This window comes from Agrilus planipennis, unplaced genomic scaffold, assembly GCF_000699045.2.
Source record: "Agrilus planipennis isolate EAB-ADULT unplaced genomic scaffold, Apla_2.0 scaffold105, whole genome shotgun sequence".
NCBI classification, from domain to species: domain Eukaryota; kingdom Metazoa; phylum Arthropoda; class Insecta; order Coleoptera; family Buprestidae; genus Agrilus; species Agrilus planipennis.
Window position 1 is genome coordinate 315,545 of NW_020438878.1, and position 25,467 is coordinate 341,011.

Below are 25,467 nucleotides of genomic sequence, written 5' to 3' on the forward strand. Positions count from 1 at the left end.
CTCTTCAGCCTGCTTTCAGGAATCGTGGGAATGGGTGGGTGGTGGTTCGGGTGAGAAAGATGAGACGGACGAAATGAAGACAGAAGAGAGTGAAAGATTATCTGTGGAATATTACTGCCTCAGCATTCGCCTATGTAATCCAAGGAAACCACAGAAAAACTTGGACCAAGACAGACAGACCCGGAATCGAACCAGCGTCCTCCCGAATGCTAAGCAATGGTCTAGACCTCTAGGCCATGCCGCTCGGTGTAAATCAATAGGGATGTTAAGAGTATTTATAGTAGGAAAATGTTAGTAGAAAGAGCTAGAATATTCAAGATAGACAAAGACTGACAATAAGGGTTGAAGGCACGAATTTATAGAATTTGAGGTAAGGTTATCAAAGGAAAAACCAGCTATTAGTAAGATGAGCATGCAGGAACGGTTGAAGTTAGATTTCTAGATAAAGGAGATTAGGGACAACAGAATAGAGATAGAAAGGAAACAAAGGCATGCAAAATATAAAAAGTTGTAATCTACATTGAAGAAATATTAAACATTGTAAAAGAAATAAATTTTGCCACACCTAGAACAATTATTAAAACAAAAACATAAATATTAAAGACTTAACACGTAAGACGCAGACCGAGATCGATACTATATTAGGAAGACCACCACCAAGACCACAAGTATTTGAGTAAGAGTAAGACTAGGAGAGAATAAACAAGATCATTACCATCACCAAGACTGGAACAGTCTTAGTCTTCGTCTTACTTTGCTCGTCACTAGTTTCGGAAGTGTCCTTGAAAAAGAACGCTGTGACGTACAGACAGATAGATGGATGAACAGACTGAATCTGTTTTTTTTTTTAACAAGGCATTGATTTTAAATCTCGGTAGCTGAATTTTAGCGTAGCTATTGTACCTATTTCTAATTTTATTTATACCTAGTGTCCTTTGCAGGTTGTTAAAACTGGATACTCTGTATTAGCCGTTATCAGACAATAGTTATTCTGCACTTCTATTAATTAGCACAAATTGCACTCTTGCGTCATGCAATCTTATCTATTCAATCAATCAAGAAAAATTTATTGTAAGAACAAGCAAGCAAAAAATTAATCAAATGCACTGTCAATGTTGTTTTGAGCAATATAATGATTTATTAGCTGTACCTATCTTGTTTTTACAGTTTGTCATGTTAAATGTTGAGCTTTTTGTAGACATTTGGATTACCATTATAAATTATCTGACATATTATGAGTTTATAATAATATACAAACAGATCCGTTATATCAAAGGGATAATTATTGTTATTGTCATACGTAATACGTAAGAAGCTTTTTAAGTTTTCATGTAAGCGAAAGGGTTTCATAATATTGTAGTTCTGAATTATTTATTTCATTTGAAATCTTACTCATATTATTACCAGTATTGTAGGGAAAATAAGCAAATAATAAAGCACTAATATAATAAAATAAATCTTATATCTAAATATCTTCTTCGGTTCATATGAAACTGCGATTTAGCAGAGTACAGACACAATACTAAGATTTAATCTTGCTAAAATGGAAGAAGTTAAAGTTACGAAGATGTTTTTATATCATGTTCTACTGGTATACAAGTTAGGTTTTGTTGACATTCCCGGTAAAAGAAATGTCAAATACTTCATCATGAAGTTCATCTTTTTGTACTACTTGATCGGACACACGATATTAACTTTTATGGATATTTTTCAACCAAATCTAAAATTAGACGACTTTGCTCATAGACTTACATTAGCCACCCAATTCGGTTTAACAGCCATTATGGTGGTAGCCTGGCATTGGAATAAAAAGGACTTAATCCAGATCATGGAAGATGTCGATAAAAACATACCTAAAGTACATAGACAAGAAGATGAAGAAGAACTGAAAAAGATAGTGAACGATGAAAATAATTTCAAGAAGTGGGCTGTTTATTCGCTTGTTGGAATATTTACTTGTACCATCGTCGTTAACACTTTTGGATGGCTCATCAAATGTTTGACTACAGATAAAATATTTGACATTGAAATTGACCCAAATAATAATAACATGACGATTAGAAGAATCAGTGAAAAGTTACCTTATCCAATTTATATTCCTTTCGATTTTAGATCATCCAGATTTATTTACGTTACCGTTGGATTCATTTTTATGTTCCCAACAACGCATTACATTTGTCTAGTGGCTGGTAGGTACAATACTATGTTGCAGGTAATACAGAGACCCTGCCCGGGTTCGATTTCCGGCAAGGGCGTAACAACAGCAATAATTGTTTCTTAAGAATTTGAAGTTATCGTTAGTGGTAAAAATTAATTCACTTTAATGTATTGAAAACCCTATAAAAATTCTTCTAAAAATGCCCCATTGTTAATAATATTTGATTTATTTGCACTTTATGAGAATTTTTTGAAAAACATTGAAGTATTTAGAAAATTTAGAAATTAATTAATAAGCACATAGTTGGGTAATAAACAACTAGATAGGTTTATCCACTTGAAAGTACTTAAAGCCTTTAAGTAGGAGTTGAGTGTTTTAAAAATAGTTTTTATAGATAATGTGTACCAAGTTCGTTTGTAGTTATTTTAATTTCAAGGATCAAATGGAGTTTTTATAAGTCTGACGTGTTTTGCATGCGCCCATTTAAAAATTCTTCAGTATTTACTAAAAACAATTTCTAAGAGATGCGATAAAACCCAATTAAAATCGAGCGAAATTGGATTGAATAGAAATAGAGAAATGGAAAAGGAACTTAAAGCTTGTGCTATTTATTTGACTTCAATAATAAGGTAAATTTTGATAAAAGGTTGTACTACTGTTAGGCATATTTTTATAATACCGAATGCCCATGTTTTCTTTCAGATTTTGTAATTTCGTTGAAAGCATTTATAATAAATTAATATTTTTGGAAACCACAAAATCAATCGCTTTTGTTGCGTTTTGTATAATGTTGGCCGCGAATCAGGCAAGTGGATTAATTTAAATAAGAAACTGTTACTTGCTGTATTAGTTTATTCAATCTATCAAAAATTAGAATTTAAAACATTTCGAGCAGTTCACTTTTAAATATGTTTCACCAAGCGAATCGTGATTACAATTACTACCTATAAATATGATTTTTATTTAGTATATTTTTAGAATGAAGGTGGTTTCAAGTTTGTATATTTCATATTTTATCTGTGGAGCTACTTGTCGATAATGTTCTGTTTTTGCTATTTTGGGAACCGTCTAACAACAACGGTAATATTACATGAATTACTTCGTTTATACTTCATTTACTTTCTCTAGCGATGTGCCCCTTTCAATGTCTTAGATGCGCGCTGGCAAAAGCGAACAGTTTTGTTCAATCATGAATAGTAGTGCGAGTCGAAAACAAGCGTTAAAGCCTTTAATATGTCTTCAAATATAAATAAACATCTCGTTGATATTTTCAGTACCAATAATAGCACATTTGAGCAATGCAATTGTAGGGGATAAAATGGTCAATTTTTCCGTGCAGTACTGTACGGATTATACGCTCCTCACCGGTTAAGAGTTTGGCCGAGAATTGTCTCCTTCCTTTTCTGGCCTAGTGCTATTCTTTTCTACTTTGCGCCGGTCAAACTGAAGGTCACATCGCTACAGAAACTAAACGAAGTGTATATTTCACCAATTCAACAGTCGGTAGGCGACTGTAGCACCTAGTGTTTAATGCTTTATTTCACTTAATTATTGCAACTAAAAGAAGTAAGTAATCAAGAATTAATAAGAGTTGGGCTGAAAAGCCGTGATCGAAATGAACGATTGGAGCCCATGGCCGAAGAAGGGATAAGGTGTTTGGAGAGTGAAGATGAGACAGGAATGAGCTTGCAGAACACTAAAACATCATATCGTGGAGGCAGAAGGGTGGTACCGCGGGAGGTTGAGCTGAAGAATTGAATAAAAATAAATAAACTGTTATTACATAGACGATGGGGCAGTCTGTTACTTTTCCTCTGTTTTTATGTGAGAGGAAGGAAGAGGAACTCTTACCATAATCTAAATTTATGCACCAAAGGAAAATAGTTAGATTATAAGGGCTGTAAGATCCCTTTTCTCTAACAAAAAAGGAACGGTCCCATCGTATGTACAATAAGCGTCTATTTATTTTTATTTGGTTCTTCACCTGCATATATTGTGTCTCCTTCTATTCGCTCCCTTTTAAAAACATTCCTTTAGTGTTTTTCAAAGTCATCCTTACCTCCCTGCACCCTCCAAGGGGAGAAGGGCTCTGACCAACGGTGATAGGCAGCTCATATAATTAGTCAGTTACCTCCATTCTCAATTTTCAGTTTCACTTATTTGATGTACTGTAAGGGGACCTCACCCCTATCCACTCCTTCCCCCCAACCGGCCATGGATCACATACCTATACAATCATTAAACGTTTAAAAGCTGACGTTTCGAAATCACTCGGTGCTAAGTTTAGACTGCACGGTGGATGACGTGATAGTGAATTTGAAAGCAGCAGCCATTGTTTTGCGCTTGTTCAGTGTCGATTTCAACTTTTATTTCTTGCTCACTGGGTTCTTCAACTCTTCCTTGGTTTCTAGAGTATCATACCTCATCGCCAATAGCGATTGTTTTTAAGGACTCTTCCTTCTCTTCAGAAAGCCGTGGCAGCAAATTTATATTAAGGGAGCACTGGAAAGCTGGTAACAAAAGCCTTCTGACGATTATTTAGAAGAATGAATACGACACAACTCCCCTTTTAGTAATAAAATTCTTTTGTTATGCATATGTTTGTGTTTCTTTCTTCCGGTTCATCGGAGGTTGAAAAAAAATAGCCCACTTTACCTTGAAGTCTCGGTAGCGACTCGCCCGTTTATTTCGATCACAGTCCGTTAGACCGAATCTTAATTCTAGGAATTCATTCCGTATATAATGTCGTTTTCTTTGAGTCCCTGCATACAGAGAGGGTATTTTACTTTTAGTACAAGTAAAGAAAACCTTAAGCCTGTCTTGTTTTTGTACTGAAATCCGAATGCTTTATAGCCATTGCGACTTTTATAGCCGTTTAACAATGTTTCCAGTAATAAAATTTCCGATTTCAATATCTTAAACGAATCGAAAACCTTTTTCAAGTGTTCGTGAATAAAAAGCTGTTACATTGTGAATGTTTACGACAAGTGCACATTTGTTATTTCACTTGAAATTCTAATTACATCGCATTTTGTGTTTGGTTGGAACATTAATTTACTTGAAAAATTACTTACCTTTTTAGTCCATGGATGTTCACTATTCCATTTACGAAAACGATTGGATAACCGCCAGCAAATCTTTTAAGACTTCAATGTTGATTATAATGCTAAGATTGGAAAAACCCTTGTACTTAACGATTGCAGGAGTATCCCGGGTTACCCTCAATACTTTCGTGCAGGTAAGTAGGGTACATTTATATTTTGTTGTCGTTATTTTCTAAACCAAGTGTGAAAATTTGTAGATTGTTAAATATGGTTACTCCTTCTTGGCAGTAATAAGAAAGTCAAAATTTTAACAATTTTAAGAAGCTTTAAAATAGTGTATCAAATAATGTATTACCAATTATTTTTAGTACGCCACGAATTGTAAAGAAAGTATTTATCGACAAAATGTTGCTGTAATAAACAAAAATCGATACTTAAAAATAAATATTTGCCACAAATAAATTCTCCGTTTATTATTTTCTTTTCTCTTATCAGTCTCATCCTACAGGAAAAATATTTGATTTACTTTTCTCATCGAATTTCTTCATTTGATCAAACAACCCTTTCGGCGTTTTCAGTTATAAAAACGATAAGATCCACTCGTTGTTTATTTCCAGTTTTCCATTAAACATATAAGAAAATTGGTTTCCTTTTGGGTCATATCATCATCATATTGTTACTTGGCGTGTTTCCATTAACAACAAAAATACCCCCGCTATCCAGCGGTCCGGTGTAATGATAGTTGGTCCATCGAGATGAGTGCGTTTTTCTGTAGATAAAAACTCTAACGGCATGGTGTACGTCGTGATTGGCGAAACAAAATAGGCAAGACACACAAAACCCCTATAACGATTAAGATAAATAACAAATTCAAGTACATGTTCAGTATTACAATTCAGGGCACCAAAAGCCACAGCTGCCAGTTCGTGTTAGGCAGTCAGCGACTTTTTGATGCCCCACACTTTAAGTGTAATCCTACGGTCAATGTTGGAAAATTATTTTACAGCATTAGGCTTGATTCCCACTATCACCTGGACGACGGCAGGTAACCGTCTGTCAGATGTCCGTTAAAGTTAAAATAGTATTCACTGTATTCGTGTATGTCACGTATAACCGTCTAGCTGGCGTCTACCAGTGACTGTTATTGCAGAAGAGAATACTTTGACGTGACGATTCCTGTTGGTGATGATTGCTAATGCTAATGAGAATACATTAAGTTCGTTGCCAACCAGCAGAAATCATTAAATTGATATTTCGACATTCTGCAGTCATCATCATCATAAGGTCGTCAGTCTTAAGACTGGTTGGACATCTCCACTCTTTCCTATGCTGAGCTAAACTTCGCATTTCCCTAAAACTAGAACAACCCACATCCTTAACTATTTCTGAACAGCAATCTAATCTACACCTATCTCTACCCCTCCTTACTCCTGTTTCTGCCTCTAATATGTATCTGACTAGACCATCATGCTTGAGAAAGTGTCCTACCAACCTATCTAGCCTATTTCTAATTGAGTCTTTTGCTCTCTTATTCTTTTTAATACCTCTTCATTTCTAACCTTCTCTATCCACGGTATCCTCATCATTCGCCGGCAACACCACATTTTGAACGCTTCTAACAATTTCTTTTCCGCAGCGCCCACAGTCCATGTTTCGCACCCGTACAGCGCCACGCTCCAAAGACCTTCAACAATCTTTTTCGAATTTCTAAATTAACCGTTCGCGAGCATAGAATTGACTTCTTTTTGTTGAAGGCGACTCGACCCTGCGCTTTTCCTCTGCTTTATATCCCTACTCCACCTTCCGTCCTGACTTATCTGATTTCCTAGACACCTAAAATCAGCCACTTCTTCTAATTTTTCGTCTTCTATCTTTATATTCGCTCTTTCCCTACTTTTTCTTCCCTTACATACCAGTATTTTTGTTTTACTTTTATTTATTTTCATGCAGTACCGTTCTGTCAATACCGCTTCCATTTTATTTAAAGCTATCTCTAACTCCTCCTTGTTAGACGCTAATTCTGCTATATAATCTGCAAATCTAAGCATACTAATCTTTTGCTCCTGTATATCTATCCTTACAGTCGCACTGTAATGATGCTGATCGTGTCTTCGACGTATAGGTTGAAAAGTACCAATACTAATGAAATTTTATTATCTAACTATTCTTTATACAGTATGAAAATTTTTCCTTCAGTTTTTCCGTCCAATAAACTTTTGTGTGTCCATCATTTTTATTTTCATGTTATTCTTGTTTTTCATTTCTTCCCCATTTCCTCATCTTCTTCTCCAAGTAAAATACTTATAACTGATAACGTGCTAACCGTTCAAAATTTTCCGAAAGACTGACGATTGGTTGCCCGCCGTCGTCTAGATGGATAGTGTGAATATCAGCCTTTAAGGAGCGTAAGTGAAGTTAATTTAATGTGACGTATTTTGCGCAAGAAAGTGTCAGGAAGTAAGTGAATTTCACAGTAAACGACTGTACATTAGCAAGCCCTTCTCTACAAACTTCCGGTACACACAATCAACGCATTAATGTGGAGAGAATAGACCCTGAATTTATTCAAAGATAATGGCGCTGCTTATTTTACATTAATATTCGTCAGAACAATGTTTGCCAAAGAAATTTAATTTGCATACCTGTAAGGAAACAACCACGACAGTGATATATTGATACAGATGTTCGTAAGGGTCGTGAATATCTGGACGAAGTGGTATAAGAATGTGTTGAAGACCGAATAGGGGCACAAGAATTAGTGCAGCCCTAACAGCCCTCCGAACGCTCAAAGGGGCCGGCTGATTCGATTGGGAATGCATAATTGTTATAATAACCCTCAAGACATTGATTAGGAACACTGAAACAAACGAAATGCTTGAAACATAACACTTAACGTGTGGTGGGATTGTACAGGATTGTTTATTGCTTTTTACATATATTAACAAGACATAAAACAGCACTCTTAAATATGTTTAAAGTAAGAGAAACGTTTAATATTTGAATTTCTGTTCTGTAGGTACTGAAAACAATCGATCCCCAACAATTTGCATTTCGAAATATTCATAGACATTTAGAAGCCCTTCAAGAAATTTTAAAGAATTAGGTATACAGTTGATATTCCCGGGTGAGCTAATAAAAAGAAATCGTTTTTTACTTTTTTTTTACATTTAATTTATACCATCTAAAATAGGAATATTTCGAGCCGCAAGTCAGAGGAAATTCATTCCGACTAGAATTTATACATAGTGGAAATTCTTTATGTAGCCTGTGGACTTCATGTGTCAACTGATGAACACGCCGATAGAAGTATTTCCCTGTAGATTTCTCATATGGGCTTTACAAAACAATTCGACGATGTTGAAGTGAAGTATACTTTATGAATTTTCCACAAGGACCATCTGGCAGATATCAAATATACTTACCTTGTCATCCTATACAAATTAATGGTCATGTAATATTAGGACATATTTGAAAATTATTAGTTAGCTTTGGTGACGAGAGGACAAACTATAGCAAAGATAGCGGGAAGTATAAAGACAGGGACGAAGTCCTGGCCGACGATGACAGTTATCAAAGATGGCTGACGATGACAGTTATCAAAGATGGCTGACGATGACAGTTATTTAAGATGGCTGACGATGACAGTTATCAAAGATGGCTGACGATGACAGTTATCTAAGATGGCTGACGATGACAGTTATCAAAGATGGCTGACAGACGTGACGTCAGAGTAGGCGTGGAGGTGGTATAACGGTACAAAAAGGACGAAAATTAGCCTTCATAAGAAAATACATGGGATTTTGAGGCTAAACGAAGGTAATCTGTCTACTTATAGGTAATCCGATTTTGACACCGAGCGTCGTGGCCTAGCATTCGAGAGGAACCTGGTTCAATTCCAGATCCGTCTGTTTTGGTCCAAGTTAGTCCTTGGATCACTTAGCCAAATACTGGAGCAGTAATATTCCACAGATAATCTTTCATTCTCTTCTGTCCCGAATCATCACTCCCCAATTCCCACGATTCCTGAAAAGAGGCTGAAGAGGCCCTTCCGCCCTACTTTCCGGCGTAGTCCGAAGGAACTGCCCGCCTGCCAGCATTAGCGGTTGGTGGGAATGAAACACTAAAAGTTTTTTTCCGATTTCGATTATTCAAATATTTTTTGAAACAGAGAGCCATAATTTTTCTTCACGAAGGCCACATGTGACTTTCATAATGAGGCACGAATGAGCAAGGCGTTATGCATCCTTTGCGCGTCTCTTAGGTCAGTATCATGGGGCCCACACAAGTCATTGTGACTAACCTAACAGGGAACGTACCTGTACCTCCCTAAAATTCTAATTGGGATCATTCTAAATGTAGAAGAAACTGGCTGACCAAAAATAAGAAGACCTAACAAAATGGATCGCCTTTATCGTATTTATATTAATGAAACATTTTATTATCTGATGCTCTTATCAAATATCATAAATTTTGTTTGCGTACACTGAAAATTAAATAAAACTGAGATATAATCGATATTTTTTTGTAGTCAACACAAATGCGTAGATATACCCTGCAATTATTATCAATTATCCTAGGTAGAAGATTTCATTAAATATTCCATGGTAGTTTATTTTTCGTATATGAATAAATACTCATATATTATTTAATATAGATAGAATTTGGGAATAAGGAGTGAGAAATAAATATAAACACCACTAAGAAAACCTTCAGCATATGAATGGCTAGCCAACTAGGTTTACATACATATTTTTATCTGCTGAATCTGTGCACCCTTTTTCTCGTATAAAAATAAAATATTCTTAACTTATCGGCGTTTCCTTCCGTTTGGCAGCAAATAAAAGGCGTCTTTTTCGCTGTCAACGTTGCTGAATATGAAACATTCCAAATAGATAAAGCATACGTAATATACGTATGTTTTCAGCGTATTTCCCGACATATGTAAAAATACCAACATGAAGTTTTGACGTTGAAATAGGTACAATAGGAAAACAAAGTTAATATTTCAAAACTTTTGCCAATGGTTACTTTTAATAGCAATTTTTGTTTTATTCTCTTCAATTACGTATAAAGTTCTTGCTGTTTAACATATGAAGGGATGTAGCCAGCTTTTTCTTCGTTGGTCACACATCACAACCGTTGTATATTTAAAGCACTTATAGGTATGATTGCGACATACGAGGTTTGTTCAAAAAGTATAGCGAATTTTGATGTTTCGCGGGTCACGTATATTCGGTCATCTTGAATGTTTAGTTAATTTTTGGTAGTTGCTTTGCTTGCCCGTGTTTTGGCTCGTCTTCAATTTTTGCCTATTTCAAAAAATAGATCAAAGAATCTGTATCAAATTTTGTGAGAAAAACAAAATTAGGTGCGCGGACGCATTCCGAATGTTGACTGTAGCATATGGTCGACAAGATGTAAACGACGAAGAGCGTGCGGGACGTCCGAGCACGTCAACAACAGTTTCTACTGTTGTTGTTTTCTAACATTGATGAAAATAGTATTGACCAATCGCTGAATTACCGTTAGAGAAGTTGCTGTGGACTTAAACATATCGATTGACTCCTGCCATTGAGTTTTTACCAACGATTGGGGCATGAGATGGGTCGCCGCGAAATTCGTACCAAAATTGCTCACTTTCGACCAAAACCAGCATCGCATTAACATTGCTAAAGAGCTGTTGCTTCAGAGGGTCATAACTGGTGACGAATCATGGGTTTATGGTTACGTCGTGGAAACCAAAGCTCAATGATCCCAATGGAAGCTGCCGCACGAGCCAAGACCGAAATAAGCGCGCCAAGCTAGGTCGAATGTGAAGGTTTTGCTTACAGTTTTCTTCGATTGCAGGGGCGTGGTGCATTATGAGTTCTTGCCACAGGGCAGAATGGTCAATAAGGAAAATTACCTGCAAGATATGCGCAATTTGCGTGGAGCGATCCGCCAGAAAGATCCGGACTTGTGGAAGAATATGATAACTACTTTGCTCACACATTGCGAATTTTTGGCCGAAAAACAACACACTAATAATACTGCAGTAACCGTATTTCCCAAATCTGGCCCCCTGTGACTTTTTCTTGTTCCCGAAACTGAAGAAAGGACGACGTTACGCTAGGATTGACGAGATAAAGACGGCATCAACGGAGGTAGTGTTGCCCAAACGCAAGAACAAGACGAGACTTAGCCAGTCTTGGTCTTGGTCTTGCGCCAATACACCTGGTCTTGGTCTTGCGCTCCCAGTCTTGGTCTTGGTCTTGGTCTTGCAGCAAGAGTCTTGCAAGTCTTGCAATTACCTATTAGTCTATTACTATTTATTAAAGTTTACTTTAAATCCTAGAAAAACGTATTAGAATTGGAACATTGTGAGCTTGAATGAATATAGCCATAGTAAAGATCAAGCAGATTAATAAATAACTGAAGATTTGATAAGAAATTCGAAAAATCAACTGACCTATATGTCGTTTTCCATGGAAGTAACTGTTTCTTAATAAACATTTATGATCCTTGCTTTCTACCGCGCCGCCTCGCCACGTGCCGGCTCTATGATAAGGATGCCGCCGCAAATCAAACAATAATATAAAGCGTGTAAAAAAATTCGAAATTATTTTGCATGAGTATACCTACACCCTATGGCGGCAATCAAATAGTGTCAAATGTTATGATTTCGGCGTGGCGGCAACGATTGTTTTAGATTTCAAAAGAAGCCGCCGGCGCGTGTATCATAACCATGTACTTCCGAAAAGCGGCAAATTTCTTTGAGAAGTAAGTACAAAACCTTTGATGCCGCATTATCAAAGTGCCGATGGTTAAAACATAACTATGCATGCACTCAGTTTGATTTTAATAATTTTTTTATTCGCTATGTTTATGGTATTAGTCGTAATGCGCATAGGTCCAGTTTTTCATATTCTTTGATACAGTTTTTTGCGTCTCATAGAATTCCTAAGCGTACCTACCTATACACCGAACTGTTACACCTAACTACTCAGTGAAATAGCGCTAAGTCCTAGCTGCAAGACGCAAGAGTCTTGCAGGCTATGTCTTGTTCTTGCTCAAATCTTGCACGGTCAGTCTTGGTCTTGGTCTTGCTAAAAATACGCGGTCTTGTTCTTGGTCTTGGTCTTGCAAAAACGCAAGAACAAGACCAAGACTGCAAGACCAAGACTGAATTTGGGCAACACTAAACGGAGGAGTTGAACAAGATGACAAAAAATTATTTTTTTCGGAAAAAACGTTGGCACAAGTGTATAATATCTGGTGGGGATTACTTTGACGATGATAAAATAGATATTCATGAATAAATAAATAATTAGAAAAAACACATAACACTTTTTGAATAGACCTTGTTTACGCCTTGAATACCTGAATTTCGTAAAAATGATAACGCAAAACCGCAAGTGCCTATATAATTCCACATAACTCAAAACGCCTTGAGCTCAGCAAAAATATTACGTACCTGTACGTATACGGAGGAAAAGTAAAGGAAGTCTGAGACCGCATATTTATATCCTCCCTCAATGGTGCGTGTTGTCCTATTATTCACCACCCCTTAGCAGGAAGTGTAATTTTCTCGGATAAGTAATACAGTAACATGTTCATCGAGAGATAAATTGCAAAAGCTCTCGATTTGGACAAAGTAATAAATCTTTTTGCATCATTAAATAAAGACGTAGCAAAGCGTTGCATTCTTTGTTTTCATCCAATCGCATTTATAAAAACGTGGGAAGAAAATCTGTTATTCCTCAACTTGTAAATTAAAAATTTTTATCATTATTAACGTGAAGTTGTACAGATGCAAGTTATACACAAAGTTTTATATTTCCATTTTTATTTAATACAAAGCGTATTGTACAACGTGATGTTGAATTTAATGCGGTTTCAAATTTTCAATTTTACAAACTGAAAGCGTCTTGGTTTTTGAGACATTTCATAACTCATTTTCTTCACTTACTGTTAGATATGATTCAATTTATTTACCAATGTCGTGATTTTATTTCACAAAAATATTCGGTTTTTGTAAAAAAAAAAATTGTCATAATGGTCCACAAAATCGAAATCGAAAAAGCGTCTATAATTGAGCTGCTGAAACGTAAAAAGTAGATATTGTAAACGTTTCAAGGACCTAATATCTCCATGCGACAATTCACCAATCAACAAAGGAATGTAAGGATGGAACACCCTGTTTGATTCATGGACTACGGACAGTTGCGTGTGGGAAGAGATAAGTTATCGTCCTTTTTGCTTACTTTTTGGACGGATTGCAAAATATTACTTGTTATTTTTTGCAATAATAGAAGTGATTCCCAAATGTGAGAAAAGATTAAGGTCGTCAGCCCTAAGACTGGTTGGACACGCATCTCCACTCTTTCATATCCTGAGCTAATCTTCGTATTTTCCCAAAACTAGAATAACCCAACTATTTGTGAACAGTAATCTAATCTAGGCCTACCTCTACCCCTCCTAACTCCTGTTTCTGCCTCTAAAATGTTTCTGACTAGACCTTCATGCCTGAGAAGGTGTCGTACCAACCTATCTCGCCTAGTTCTTATTTACTTCCATAGAGTCCTCTGTTCTCCTATTCTTTCTAATACCTCTTCTTTTCCGCCGCACCAACTGTCCATGTTTCGCACCCGCATAGTGTCGCGCTCCAAGCATACACCTTTAACAATGTTTTTCGAATTTCTGAATTAACCGTTCGCAAGCATAAAAGTGACTCCCTTTTATTGAAGACGACTCGAACTCTGACTTCCTAGATGCCTAAAATCACCCACTTCTTCTAATTTTTCATGGCCTATCTTTATATTCGCTCTTTTCCTACTTTTACTTCCCTTGCCTACCAGTATTTTCGTTTTACTTTTATTTATTTTCATACAGTACCCTTCTGTCAATACCGCTTTCATTTTATGAAAAGCTATCTTTAACTCCTCCTTGCTAGACGCTAATACTNTTCATGGACTACGGACAGTTGCGTGTGGGAAGAGATAAGTTATCGTCCTTTTTGCTTACTTTTTGGACGGATTGCAAAATATTACTTGTTATTTTCTGCAATAATAGAAGTGATTCCCAAATGTGAGGAAAGATTAAGGTCGTCAGCCCTAAGACTGGTTGGTCACGCATCTCCACTCTTTCTTATCCTGAGCTAATCTTCGCATTTTCCCAAAACTAGAATAACCCAACTATTTGTGAACAGTAATCTAATCTAGGCCTACCTCTACCCCTCCTATCTCCTGTTTCTGCCTCTAATATGTTTCTGACTAGACCTTCATACCTGAGAAGGTGTCCTACCAACCTATCTCGCCTTTTTCTTATTTACTTCCCTAGAGTCCTCTGTTCTCCTATTCTTTCTAATACCTCTTCTTTTTCGCCGCACCAACTGTCCATGTTTCGCACCCGCATAGTGTCGCGCTCCAAGCATACACCTTTAACAATGTTTTTCGAATTTCTAAATTAACCGTTCGCAAGCATAAAAGTGACTCCCTTTTATTGAAGACAACTCGACCTCTGACTTCCTAGATACCTAAAATCACCCACTTCTTCTAATTTTTCATGGCCCATCTTTATATTCGCTCTTTTCCTACTTTTACTTCCCTTGCCTACCAGTATTTTTGTTTTACTTTTGTTTATTTTCATACAGTACCCTTCTGTCAATACCGCTTTCATTTTATGAAAAGCTATCTTTAACTCCTCCTTGCTAGACGCTAATACTGTTACATCACCTGCAAATCTAAGCTACTATTATTTTTCCCCTGTATATCTATCCCTACAGTTGTACTGAAAAGATTTCACTGGAATAAAAAGTTTGGGATTTTTCAAGAAGATTACCTTTCCTAATTAAATCAATATACACGTATATTTTTGTATTTAAATTGAAAATACTCCCTACATTACATAATATTGCTAAAACGATTAATCGAAAAATCAACTAGAGAAAATTTCTCTACTTTTACAAAATTATATCGTTCCTAGTCGTAGGACTGACGACCTTACGATGATGATGATGTTAGAGAAGAGTCGTCATTATGTCAGGGAAACTCGAAAACGATTGCAGGACGGTAACGTCCCATTTTGTAACCAGAGAAAATAACTCCCCCAAGCACGATCTTTAGAACAAATTTGATTCTTATTCAATAGATATATAAGTGTACGGTAATGGACGGAAGGCCGGAAATAGACAACTAACAAGGAGAATTTACTGAAAAAATTGGAAAATCGTTGCCATCCAGTCAACCAATGAGGCACTTAAAAACAGAAATGTGTAGACGGTTCGGATTCAATTTAAGATTATAATTTTGTGTCAAAAAAAATCATTTGTAAGATTCTACTATCTTTTGCAATTATATATAACGAAAGAAAATGCTTTAATTTCGTTTTAGAGAGTTTNGCAACAATTTTTGTGTATATTTCTTCCCTAGAGTCCTCTGTTCTCCTATTCTTTCTAATACCTCTTCTTTTTCGCCGCACCAACTGTCCATGTTTCGCACCCGCATAGTGTCGCGCTCCAAGCATACACCTTTAACAATGTTTTTCGAATTTCTAAATTAACCGTTCGCAAGCATAAAAGTGACTCCCTTTTATTGAAGACAACTCGACCTCTGACTTCCTAGATACCTAAAATCACCCACTTCTTCTAATTTTTCATGGCCCATCTTTATATTCGCTCTTTTCCTACTTTTACTTCCCTTGCCTACCAGTATTTTTGTTTTACTTTTGTTTATTTTCATACAGTACCCTTCTGTCAATACCGCTTTCATTTTATGAAAAGCTATCTTTAACTCCTCCTTGCTAGACGCTAATACTGCTACATCACCTGCAAATCTAAGCTACTATTATTTTTCCCCTGTATATCTATCCCTACAGTTGTACTGAAAAGATTTCACTGGAATAAAAAGTTTGGGATTTTTCAAGAAGATTACCTTTCCTAATTAAATCAATATACACGTATATTTTTGTATTTAAATTGAAAATACTCCCTACATTACATAATATTGCTAAAACGATTAATCGAAAAATCAACTAGAGAAAATTTCTCTACTTTTACAAAATTATATCGTTCCTAGTCGTAGGACTGACGACCTTACGATGATGATGATGTTAGAGAAGAGTCGTCATTATGTCAGGGAAACTCGAAAACGATTGCAGGACGGTAACGTCCCATTTTGTAACCAGAGAAAATAACTCCCCCAAGCACGATCTTTAGAACAAATTTGATTCTTATTCAACAGATATATAAGTGTAGGCTAATGGACGGAAGGCCGGAAATGGACAACTAACAAGGAGAATTTACTGAAAAAATCGGAAAATCGTTGCCATCCAGTCAACCAATGAGGCACTTAAAAACAGAAATGTGTAGATGGTTCGGATTCAATTTAAGATTATAATTTTGTGTCAAAAAAAATCATTTGTAAGATTCTACTATCTTTTGCAATTATATATAACGAAAGAAAATGCTTTAATTTCGTTTTAGAGAGTTTCCATTTCATTTAATTTATTTAATTAAATTTATACTAAGTGATTGATCAAACTATTTTTGTTAAGTAATATACGGTAACATTTGAAACAAAGAAAATTGAGTTTTTAAAACTTATTTAAAAAGCTTACCAAATGATCCCAGTAATGAGACACATACAGGTATCGTCAGTATCCAGGTACTGTGGCTGTCATCGATCCAACAGCTAAAACATTTTAAGTACTTTTACTCCTAATTATTTCTAATATTAACACAAACATGAGTATCTCACTGTTATGGATACAATAAAAGTCAGCTACCGAGATTTATTTATGTGTAGAATGTTAACTGTACGAAATCACTTGCAGTTTGGGCCATGCTCCATAATCATTGTAAAGGGGATTCCTCCCCCTGAGTTAAAATTAACTCATTTCAAATGATTTAGTTTAGAACTGCAGGTGCATTTTAAAGAAAAAGAAATGTGTGTATATTAGGGTGCTTCAAACAAAATTTTTATTTTTTTCCGTTTCATATTCTCAAAGTTGAGTCGTTGAGCTTTACAAAACTCTAAGACAAAGCATGATTATCTTTACAAATTCCCAAACTGTACCAAAACAACACTTGCCACTGCAGAATAAATCAAATTAATAACGTATCGGAAAGGCGTATTTTTCTTAACTGCTATAATGTGCTCTAATTATCATTAATAAAAAACTATCAACTAGAATGAACATGTTCAATTTTTTTGTTGGATAATTAATATAAACTAATATGGAACAAAATTATAATCCATGATTACTTGTAATCATACGATTAATTCATTTATCTTATTATTATCATGTGTGCTGCCACCTACACTACGTACTGAGAACCATTTTTGAAATTTGTAATATATAAAAATACAATACTGACTAATAGTTTGATTAAAAATTTTGAGGATTATGCAAAAAAAAAAAATTGCAAGCTATTTTTTCAAATTTCAAAATTTAGTAATTTTTAAATGGCTGTAACTAGTCTTTTTGTAAAGATAATCATACTTTGTCTTAGAGTTTTGTAAAGCTCAAAGACTCAACTTTGAGAATATGAAACGGTTTTTTGGAAAAAATTGCGTAAATTATGTGTAAATTCAATTTAAAACAAAAAAGAATTTTTCCTATGTTAATTAAATGGGAAACTAAAATAAAAATAGCGACCCCTTAGATTTGAGCTATAGGGCTCATGTTTGGCGAGGATTCTTTTACATCAAATAGAAACAATAGAAGGGGGTAAGAGTTAGAAAAAAACATTAAAAATTTTGGTTGAAGCCTACCTAGTGTATATAAATGAATGCCTTCTACGTCAAATTAGTTCGGTGACTATGTATCAGTGTATAGACATGACTACTAGCTCGATTGATGTTTAGGCAATAAATTAGAGAGCATATCGTAATAAGTAAATCGCGAAGCGATGAATTTCATCTTCGTACTGTTGTGCGAGTCGAGATTTCCATCCAGAAAATGGACAAGTTTTGTAGCGGTAGCATGTTCGCATAATAATGGAAACTACGTCTCTTAGTATGCGGACAATCAAGTAGGAATAGGGGTAGATACAGAGGGTGAAAGTACCCTATTTGTTTTTTGAAGAACGTCATCTAGACAGTATTCAAAAATTTACAGCAATGTAGACCTTGAGATACTAGAATTCCCGGAGGGCAAACGCATAATTTGAAATGAAGGGGATGGTGAATGGGGTAAAGTTGACAAACATTACTCCAAAAATAAAATGAAATACATCGACTATTTCGCATTATTTCGGAAAAAGTTTGCATGCATCAAAATTATTTGGAGATATTTTACGAATTTTTCTTAATGGAACTTACTTCAACAATTATTTTGATAATCGGAAACCTGAAGCTGATTTGCTTTTAATTTTTCATATTATGAATGACGTTTTCTTGCAACAATTTTTGTGTATATTTCACCTCTGTCGGTCATCCCTTTTGGTCTAAGCCATGTGTTGGTCTTTCCGGAATTCAATTATTTATACCGAGGTTTACATTTCTGTAAATCCTTGAACCGATCTCGTTGATGTAATTTAAAGAAACGTAGAGCACTTTTATATCCTTTGTATCTCCTCCTTGTTCCTAGCGAGCTACTCGCGTCCTTATAATCGTAAACCTTCGCTATCCAAATATGTTACCGTATTTGTCCTTATTCCAGATGGCATTGAAGTCTCGTGCTCAGGTCTCCGACTAAACTTCACCCTCGACGAGCTAATTCTGCATGCGACAATTTTCTGATAAATTAATATCGCTTCTATCTAATGTTAGAATTGCTGAATCTCTACATTGTTGTGCATGTATCTGAATAATCTGTTGGTATACATGTTTTAGTCAGTATAAAATGTTTGGAAACTTTAGAAACTGACAGTGGTGGATTTAAGTTCGACTGCGACTTAGATACTCCCAAGGATACAAGAATCAGCGACTTAGATACTGTCTGAGACTCCATTAGGATACAAGAATGAAATTAATAATTATTCCAAAATAGTTATAAATTGTCTAGGAATTAAGATGCACGATAAAATAATTCGCACACACAAGTCCGTGACAAAAGAAAACTACGGGAAGGTTCTGGAATTAATCAGGAGCAGCACTGGAAATTGATATACTCCAGAATATCTAAGACTGCAGAATTTAATTAAAAGGAATTTTGGGATGTGCTAATATTATACATACTTCAAATAATTCGTTTGCTATTTATCTTCTATCAAAATTCTATAATTAGTTGCTAGGTTAGGGAATCTCGGTAGCTGGATCAACAAGCAAAATGTATAAAGTACAGTGGATTTCATTTATTACGACCTTGCTTGTATCGACCATTTTGCTATAGCGACGTGATATCGTTGAATTTAAAGCACGGTTTAGTGCAAAATTTATGTGGCTATAGCGACTTTGGATATAACGCTGAGTTCGAGTGTAGCGACTCTTTTTAATGAGTCTTTTGTAACAAATTTCCAAAGATACAAAGAGCTTTCTTAACTATTGTTTACATCCACACAGAAGATTAGCAACTGCAGTGACCTTTACAGTTTGATTGAAGATATTAGCTAAATAGGTAGGTAGTTTCGAAGTTTTTATGATGCACATTGACTGTTAAAGAAAAAGCGGAAATCACTTCAAAATTGAAAACTAATGAAAACTATACATGCACTTCTATATCCTTTTTTGCCTATATATCGACGAAATTATAGTGGTCCCTTTGTCGTTGTTATACCCGAAATCCACTGTATTATAATAATGGTTACATAAGAATATGAACGCATGTAAGTATACGCACAATCGTATAGTTTGTAAAAAGCAAGAAAATAAATGGAAGTAAAATTGTGTCGCCTTTGCATTTTTCTAAAATTCTTCAATCGCCCACACACACAAAATATACTGTTACAGAACTTACTGTTTAGTGTCTGCAGCAAGATTATAGCGAACAAGCCCGTATATTAAAATAAGTATTAGAGGAACACTCCAGCCAATTACAAAGAACCACCTCATCGCCACTTCGTCCCTGATGAAGACCACCACTAAGACCAAGTGAAGATGAAGTCCCTCGCAAAACATCCACATGTAGTTAGCAACCATAAAGTAGTAAATTAACAAATGCAGACTTTGGCACCATACCTTTATAAAACAAACCATATTAATAAGTAAATGATAAACGACAATATTAAAAAATGTGGAATGTGAGTTTCGGTCGATTTGATTTAAAACTGGCCAAAAAGTCTAATGGACGTGAAGTTAGGTAATTGTAAACCCTTGAAATGTTGTCCACTAGAATCAAAGTAGGTACAGTAAAACCCCGCTCAATGCACAGGATACGTTCCATCTTATTAAAAAAAACAACAATATAAACGAATATACTTATAAAAACAAATAAAATTAGTCAGTCAGATCATTCAGTCTATCCTGTTTTCAATTTTCTGCCTTTTTGTCAAGAAGCCATTTAATGTAGTTTAAATGCGTTTTACTTTTGCATTCTGTTAGAAGTTGTTGATAAATAAGTGGATAAAACATCTATAACACCCCATCTTGCTTTTGAACTCCTGTCAAAATTTGGATCATTTTCAACGAATTGATCCATAAAGCCTAGCGCTGCGCACAATTTCGGGGGAATCCCCGGGTTGAAATAAAAGAGCGCTAAACCGAAACAGAGATAAGCGGGGCCTTACTGTATATCATTATCTTCGAGTGAAGAATCAATCGTCTTATACATTATTCTTTGTGTTTTTCAAGAATTACTTAGTATAAAGGACCTTTTTGTAGGAACTTCAAAGTACCGAGTAGCGTTATCTAGTGGTTGAAAACATAACTAGTATTCGGAAGAACCATGGACGTAGATAAGTAAGGGGTCATTGCGCCCCCTGGAAAAGACTCTGATGAGTCACGATATCGGCACATTAAAATACTAAAAATCTGCTCTCCCTAGGAAGAATCTCTTGCTACGCCCATGAGGAGAATGCTAATCTGATTCATAATTCGTTTGTCATAGTCCAAGGTTTTCTGTTTTCGGTGAGCTATTCTATAATATAATTATTATACAAATGACAGACTTTTGCCTTTTACTGTTTTGATTTCGTTTACTCTACTTAACAATCACTACCCTTCACTCCTACGATTCCTAAGAACGGAAGGAGGGTTTTTATATTGTCCACGAGTTTATAACTCGCTGAAAGACAAAGACCTTTTTACTGTTCAAGGCGAGCTTCAGAATCAGTAAGGTTTTCAATTCGATAAGACTTTTATAAAGTCATAAAACGTATATGCAAAGAAGATAGCCAATCAGTATACATTTAATTGACACCTTTCACTACTTTTCCTCAATATAAAATCTGAAGTTTCCTTCTTAGTTATTTCAAGAACTATCCAGTTTTCGAACTTCACGTTCAGTAGAGGTTTTGCTCAGCATGGTATGGACCATTTTTCCAATCAAATCTACCAAAAGCCAATTTCCATAAGGTTTGTTGTATGTTTGTTTGTATTACAACAAGATAGTATCCATTAATTCATATTTAGGCCACTGATACAAAGTTAGTAGGTACCGGATCGTTGTCCGCCGACTCCACCATGACACACGAAAAGCGCTTTTTATATTAGTTTTATACATAATATATAAAGCATTATTAATTTAATGCCATATTGAAAGCGAATTCAGATATTTATTATTTATTAAATAAGTTACGATAATATAATGTTCACACAACTGAAATTATTAGTTGTGAAGACGTAGAAAAAGTCAAGGAACCGCCGCAGAGTGAGTAAAGACGACCAACCGTCTCACCACCTTGTTTTACTTGCCTCTCGTGATTCCATAATCTCGCAATTTTAAATAGATAATTTAGATGTACTTAGCAACTTCGTACCAGTAACTAGGAATTTATGGATACTATCTAGCAGTAGTTCGGCGTAAAACTATTACAGAGATAAGATTGTTATAAAAGTATTCCAAAAATGAAAATAGAAGTGAACAAAAACAGAGCAGAAAAAAATGATATCAACAATAAACACTGAGAAGATTAGCCTTATCTACGTGTACCTATTTTAATTATTTGACGATAATCTATGCACAGTAACAAAACAGCGTTAGATTAATGTAACAATACTGAAGGAGGAACACTGGCTAATGATCAAAATGAATTGAAAAAACAACGAATTTGTCTGTAAATTTGGGCGTTTAAGCATTTCAATATTCCATGTTCCAAGAATGGTGTCGTAAGCTTTACTTTTACGTATAACCAAAGTACCTTTCATTTTGCTTAAAGCAAATGCTAAGATTTATTTGTAATCAAACAAAGTTATAATTATTTACTTATCTGTCACAAATGATTCGTTTTGTACTCACTGGATTATCGATGACAACTTTGGGATTCGAAACGACTTGTTTATACCATATAATCCACATGCAGTTATTTGCAGCAAACGATATAAACAGCTGAATATGAACATTTATTCTAGTACATCGAAGCGACCTTCAAACGAATTTTATCTATCAGTAATTTAGCAATACTTTACAATTATTAAGAAATAAATGAAAATACAATGAAAGATCTGGAATGTACTGAGAACAGTGTTTGCTAAATTAAAATAATATATGTACAATAATTATAAAAACTTTCAAATAGCTCAGTCAAGCAAGTAAGGGCACCTCAATTTTATTTTTGGTAAGATAATAAAATATACGCTGATTCTGAATTGGTAAAGGTCTAGATGATGATCCCGAAGGGGGTGAGTGTGGGGGGTCGAAACAGGAGGTCTCCCCCACCACTGTACCATAAAGATTTCGTGGCGGTCTCACCCCCCATAAAAAGTTATGGGGGTTCAAAGTTAATAAATAGGCCAATTGTTATACATTTCTAGGCATGTAAATATTTATATAGTCATTCTTAAACAATATTCAAAGGTAAAACTAATGAAAAGTACATAAAAATATTGAGAAAGTTGTATAAAACATTATTTAAATAGCTTTATCAATAGGGTAGGTTAGGTTAGGTTATCGGATTTTGTTCAGGTGACCACCCTCTTTCAATCCGCCACTTCCACCCGCTTGAAAATAATTTTTTTATTGAATTTTATTTGAATTATAGTGTATGAAAATTGTCAAAATAATTAACTTTCAACCCCCATAACTTTTTAAGGGGGTGAGACCGCCGCAAATTTTTTATTGAGTTTTACTCAGGTAACCACGCTCTTTCGATCCCCCATTACTCTCTCTCGATCCCCCCTACCCCCACCCCATCTAACCCCCATAACTTTTTATAGGGGTGAGACCGCCACGAACTTTTTATGGTACAGTGGTGGGGGAGACCTCCTCTTTCGATCCCAACCACCCCCACAACCTTCGGGGGTGGGGGCCATCATCTAGAAATTTACCTCTGAATTTTGTCATCTACAGTTTGTTGTAGCAACATTTCTTAATTTTACAATCAGTGAAGAAACAATTACTTTTTGCGAAATATCTCCTTCCCAGTGCATTTTTGGCCATATCAGTTCTAATCGATATTTTTCAAAAATTCGAACGGGATATTAAATTTAAATAGCTTTTTGATTTTTCTAGCTTGATTTCAGTAGGAAAACATATTTACAAAACATTTTACAATTAAGAAGGAAAAAAATTGAATCGCTTATTATTCGAAAAGTTAACCGATCTTTCACATATTGTTCAACCAACAATTCTTGAAAATATAACGCTTCTATGTATTTTTAATGATCACTTTTGTCATCCTTTTCTAAATTTAGTATCAGTTCATTTAACAATGTAAGTAAATATTATTTATGTTTCATCACCTACAATAACGTAAATAAAATAAAGAAATAATATTAATCAAAAACTTTTCAAATGGCAATTGGAGAATCTGTGACTTTCACTCTATTTAACCAGTTATACCAACCCTTTTGTCTACCCCAGTGAATTTGGGCGAGGCTGCCCTTTATTCAATCATAATAAATTAAGGTCAATGCAGTGTTTCAAACTGTGAGTTTAAATGTTGTCGGGCTTGAATAAGATGCCAAAAACCAAAAATGTCGTGAATTAATTCAAAAGGAAAATGTTTTCTTTGACGCTTTGAAAGTTTGGTGAAAGAGTTTAATTTTCTACAATAAAATTTTAATGAAGTAGCAAGATCTAAAGAAAACGAATTGGTTTTTGTCTCATAAATATCGATTTTCAGTTTTTCTTAATGACACATTTCCTGTAATTTTCTGTTTTTATCAGTTTCTGCATTTACTATTTGGCAATACACTTTAAAAGAAAGATAGGTATTTATATTTAATACTTTTTACGTTAGTTGTATGTCATTATTCATTAATTTTGAAAAATAAACGATAAATAAAATATGTTAAAGTTATCAACTCTTGAGCTGTTTAAAAGTTATTTTTATTGATCTAACGATTATTTTTAGAACAAAATATGAGTTTTTTTATTAAATACGCATACATTCCTAACTATCTATGCAGAGATGGACAACAAGATAAAATATCTTTCAAGAGATCCCATTGAAGGAGGATAAATAACGAAATTTATCTTTCATACACCTACGTGTACTAGTGATAGAGAAATAAAATCGATATCGTAGAAAATTATATCGCTAATAAGGTTCTAGCTCCTACTGTTTACAATACAAAAGAACGCTATCCAAGTTGTTATATTTCTGGTAAATCCAGGTGTACATCCAGAAACAGTTCTTAAAGGGGGAAAGGAAGAATTAACTTCTTCCTATAAAATCTGAAGACGATGCTATTTGAAATACTGTTCAATAACAGAACTGTAGTTTTTTTTGTAATTATAGAACAGAATTTCTAATCTATTTTTGTAACACAATATTTTTTACAGTATACTTAAATAATTCATAAGTCATAGAGTTCTTGGGAAAGGAAATTTTCTCCTTTTCGGCCCCTGCCAGTGACAGATCCACAAATAATTCTTAGGGAAGGACATGAACTTTTTTTTGTAATATATAAATAGTGATATTATTTGGAATAGTATTCGGTGCGCCGCTTAAAATGATAGTTAAAAGAATTGTATTTTTTTCCTGAAATTTAGAGACATTCTATTTTTCTATCAAATTTGTTTTACGCTAGGTACTGAAGTAATTGATAAATTATAGAGCTCTTGGGCGGGAATTTAGTCCATTTTTCCCTTCTCGATACGCCACTGTATTGTATAAGTTTAATCAGCATACTCGAGTAGATGCTCTTTGAAGTTGTGGTAGTTTAAGTACAAATAAAGTAAATCGTAAAAAAATTTAGATATTAATTCTTTTTTACATTTATTCCGTTGTCATGTAACGACATC

The 25,467-nt window shown here is 34.9% G+C and overlaps 2 protein-coding genes across 3 annotated transcripts in view; one reads left to right on the top strand and one right to left on the bottom strand.

Annotated features, from left to right (window-relative positions):
* Positions 1-3,120: 3,120 nt before the first annotated feature.
* Positions 3,121-5,561, top strand: LOC108737749 (odorant receptor 59b-like). Its single transcript, XM_018470839.1, has 3 exons — positions 3,121-3,238; positions 5,241-5,396; positions 5,460-5,561. The coding sequence occupies exons 1-3, from the start codon at positions 3,197-3,199 to the stop codon at positions 5,511-5,513; spliced, it is 252 nt and encodes an 83-aa protein (XP_018326341.1). The 5' UTR covers positions 3,121-3,196; the 3' UTR covers positions 5,514-5,561.
* Positions 5,562-5,671: 110 nt separating this feature from the next.
* LOC108737748 (calcitonin receptor-like) overlaps positions 5,672-25,467 on the bottom strand; it is a 49,896-nt gene continuing 30,100 nt past the window's right edge. The window contains exons 5-9 of one of the 2 annotated variants that reach the window (XM_018470836.1): positions 22,519-22,645; positions 20,080-20,300; positions 16,798-16,871; positions 7,845-8,059; positions 5,672-6,045 (exon numbers count right to left, since the gene is read on the bottom strand). In XM_018470836.1, the coding sequence (XP_018326338.1) occupies positions 5,860-6,045; positions 7,845-8,059; positions 16,798-16,871; positions 20,080-20,300; positions 22,519-22,645 (823 nt within the window). In that variant the 3' untranslated portion in view covers positions 5,672-5,859. The remainder of the gene's footprint in view (positions 6,046-7,844; positions 8,060-16,797; positions 16,872-20,079; positions 20,301-22,518; positions 22,646-25,467) is intronic. The other variant, XM_018470837.1, reaches the window with a different exon arrangement.

What these genes read in the sequence shown, in the direction of transcription:
- LOC108737749 (XM_018470839.1), top strand. Translation starts at nt 3,197, where the DNA reads ATGTTCTGTTTTTGCTATTTTGGGAACCGTCTAACAACAACG. An exon ending in GGAACCGTCTAACAACAACG is followed by an intron (nt 3,239 to 5,240) that starts GTAATATTACAT and finishes TTACCTTTTTAG; the next exon opens with TCCATGGATGTTCACTATTC. An exon ending in CCCTCAATACTTTCGTGCAG is followed by an intron (nt 5,397 to 5,459) that starts GTAAGTAGGGTA and finishes GAAAATTTGTAG; the next exon opens with ATTGTTAAATATGGTTACTC.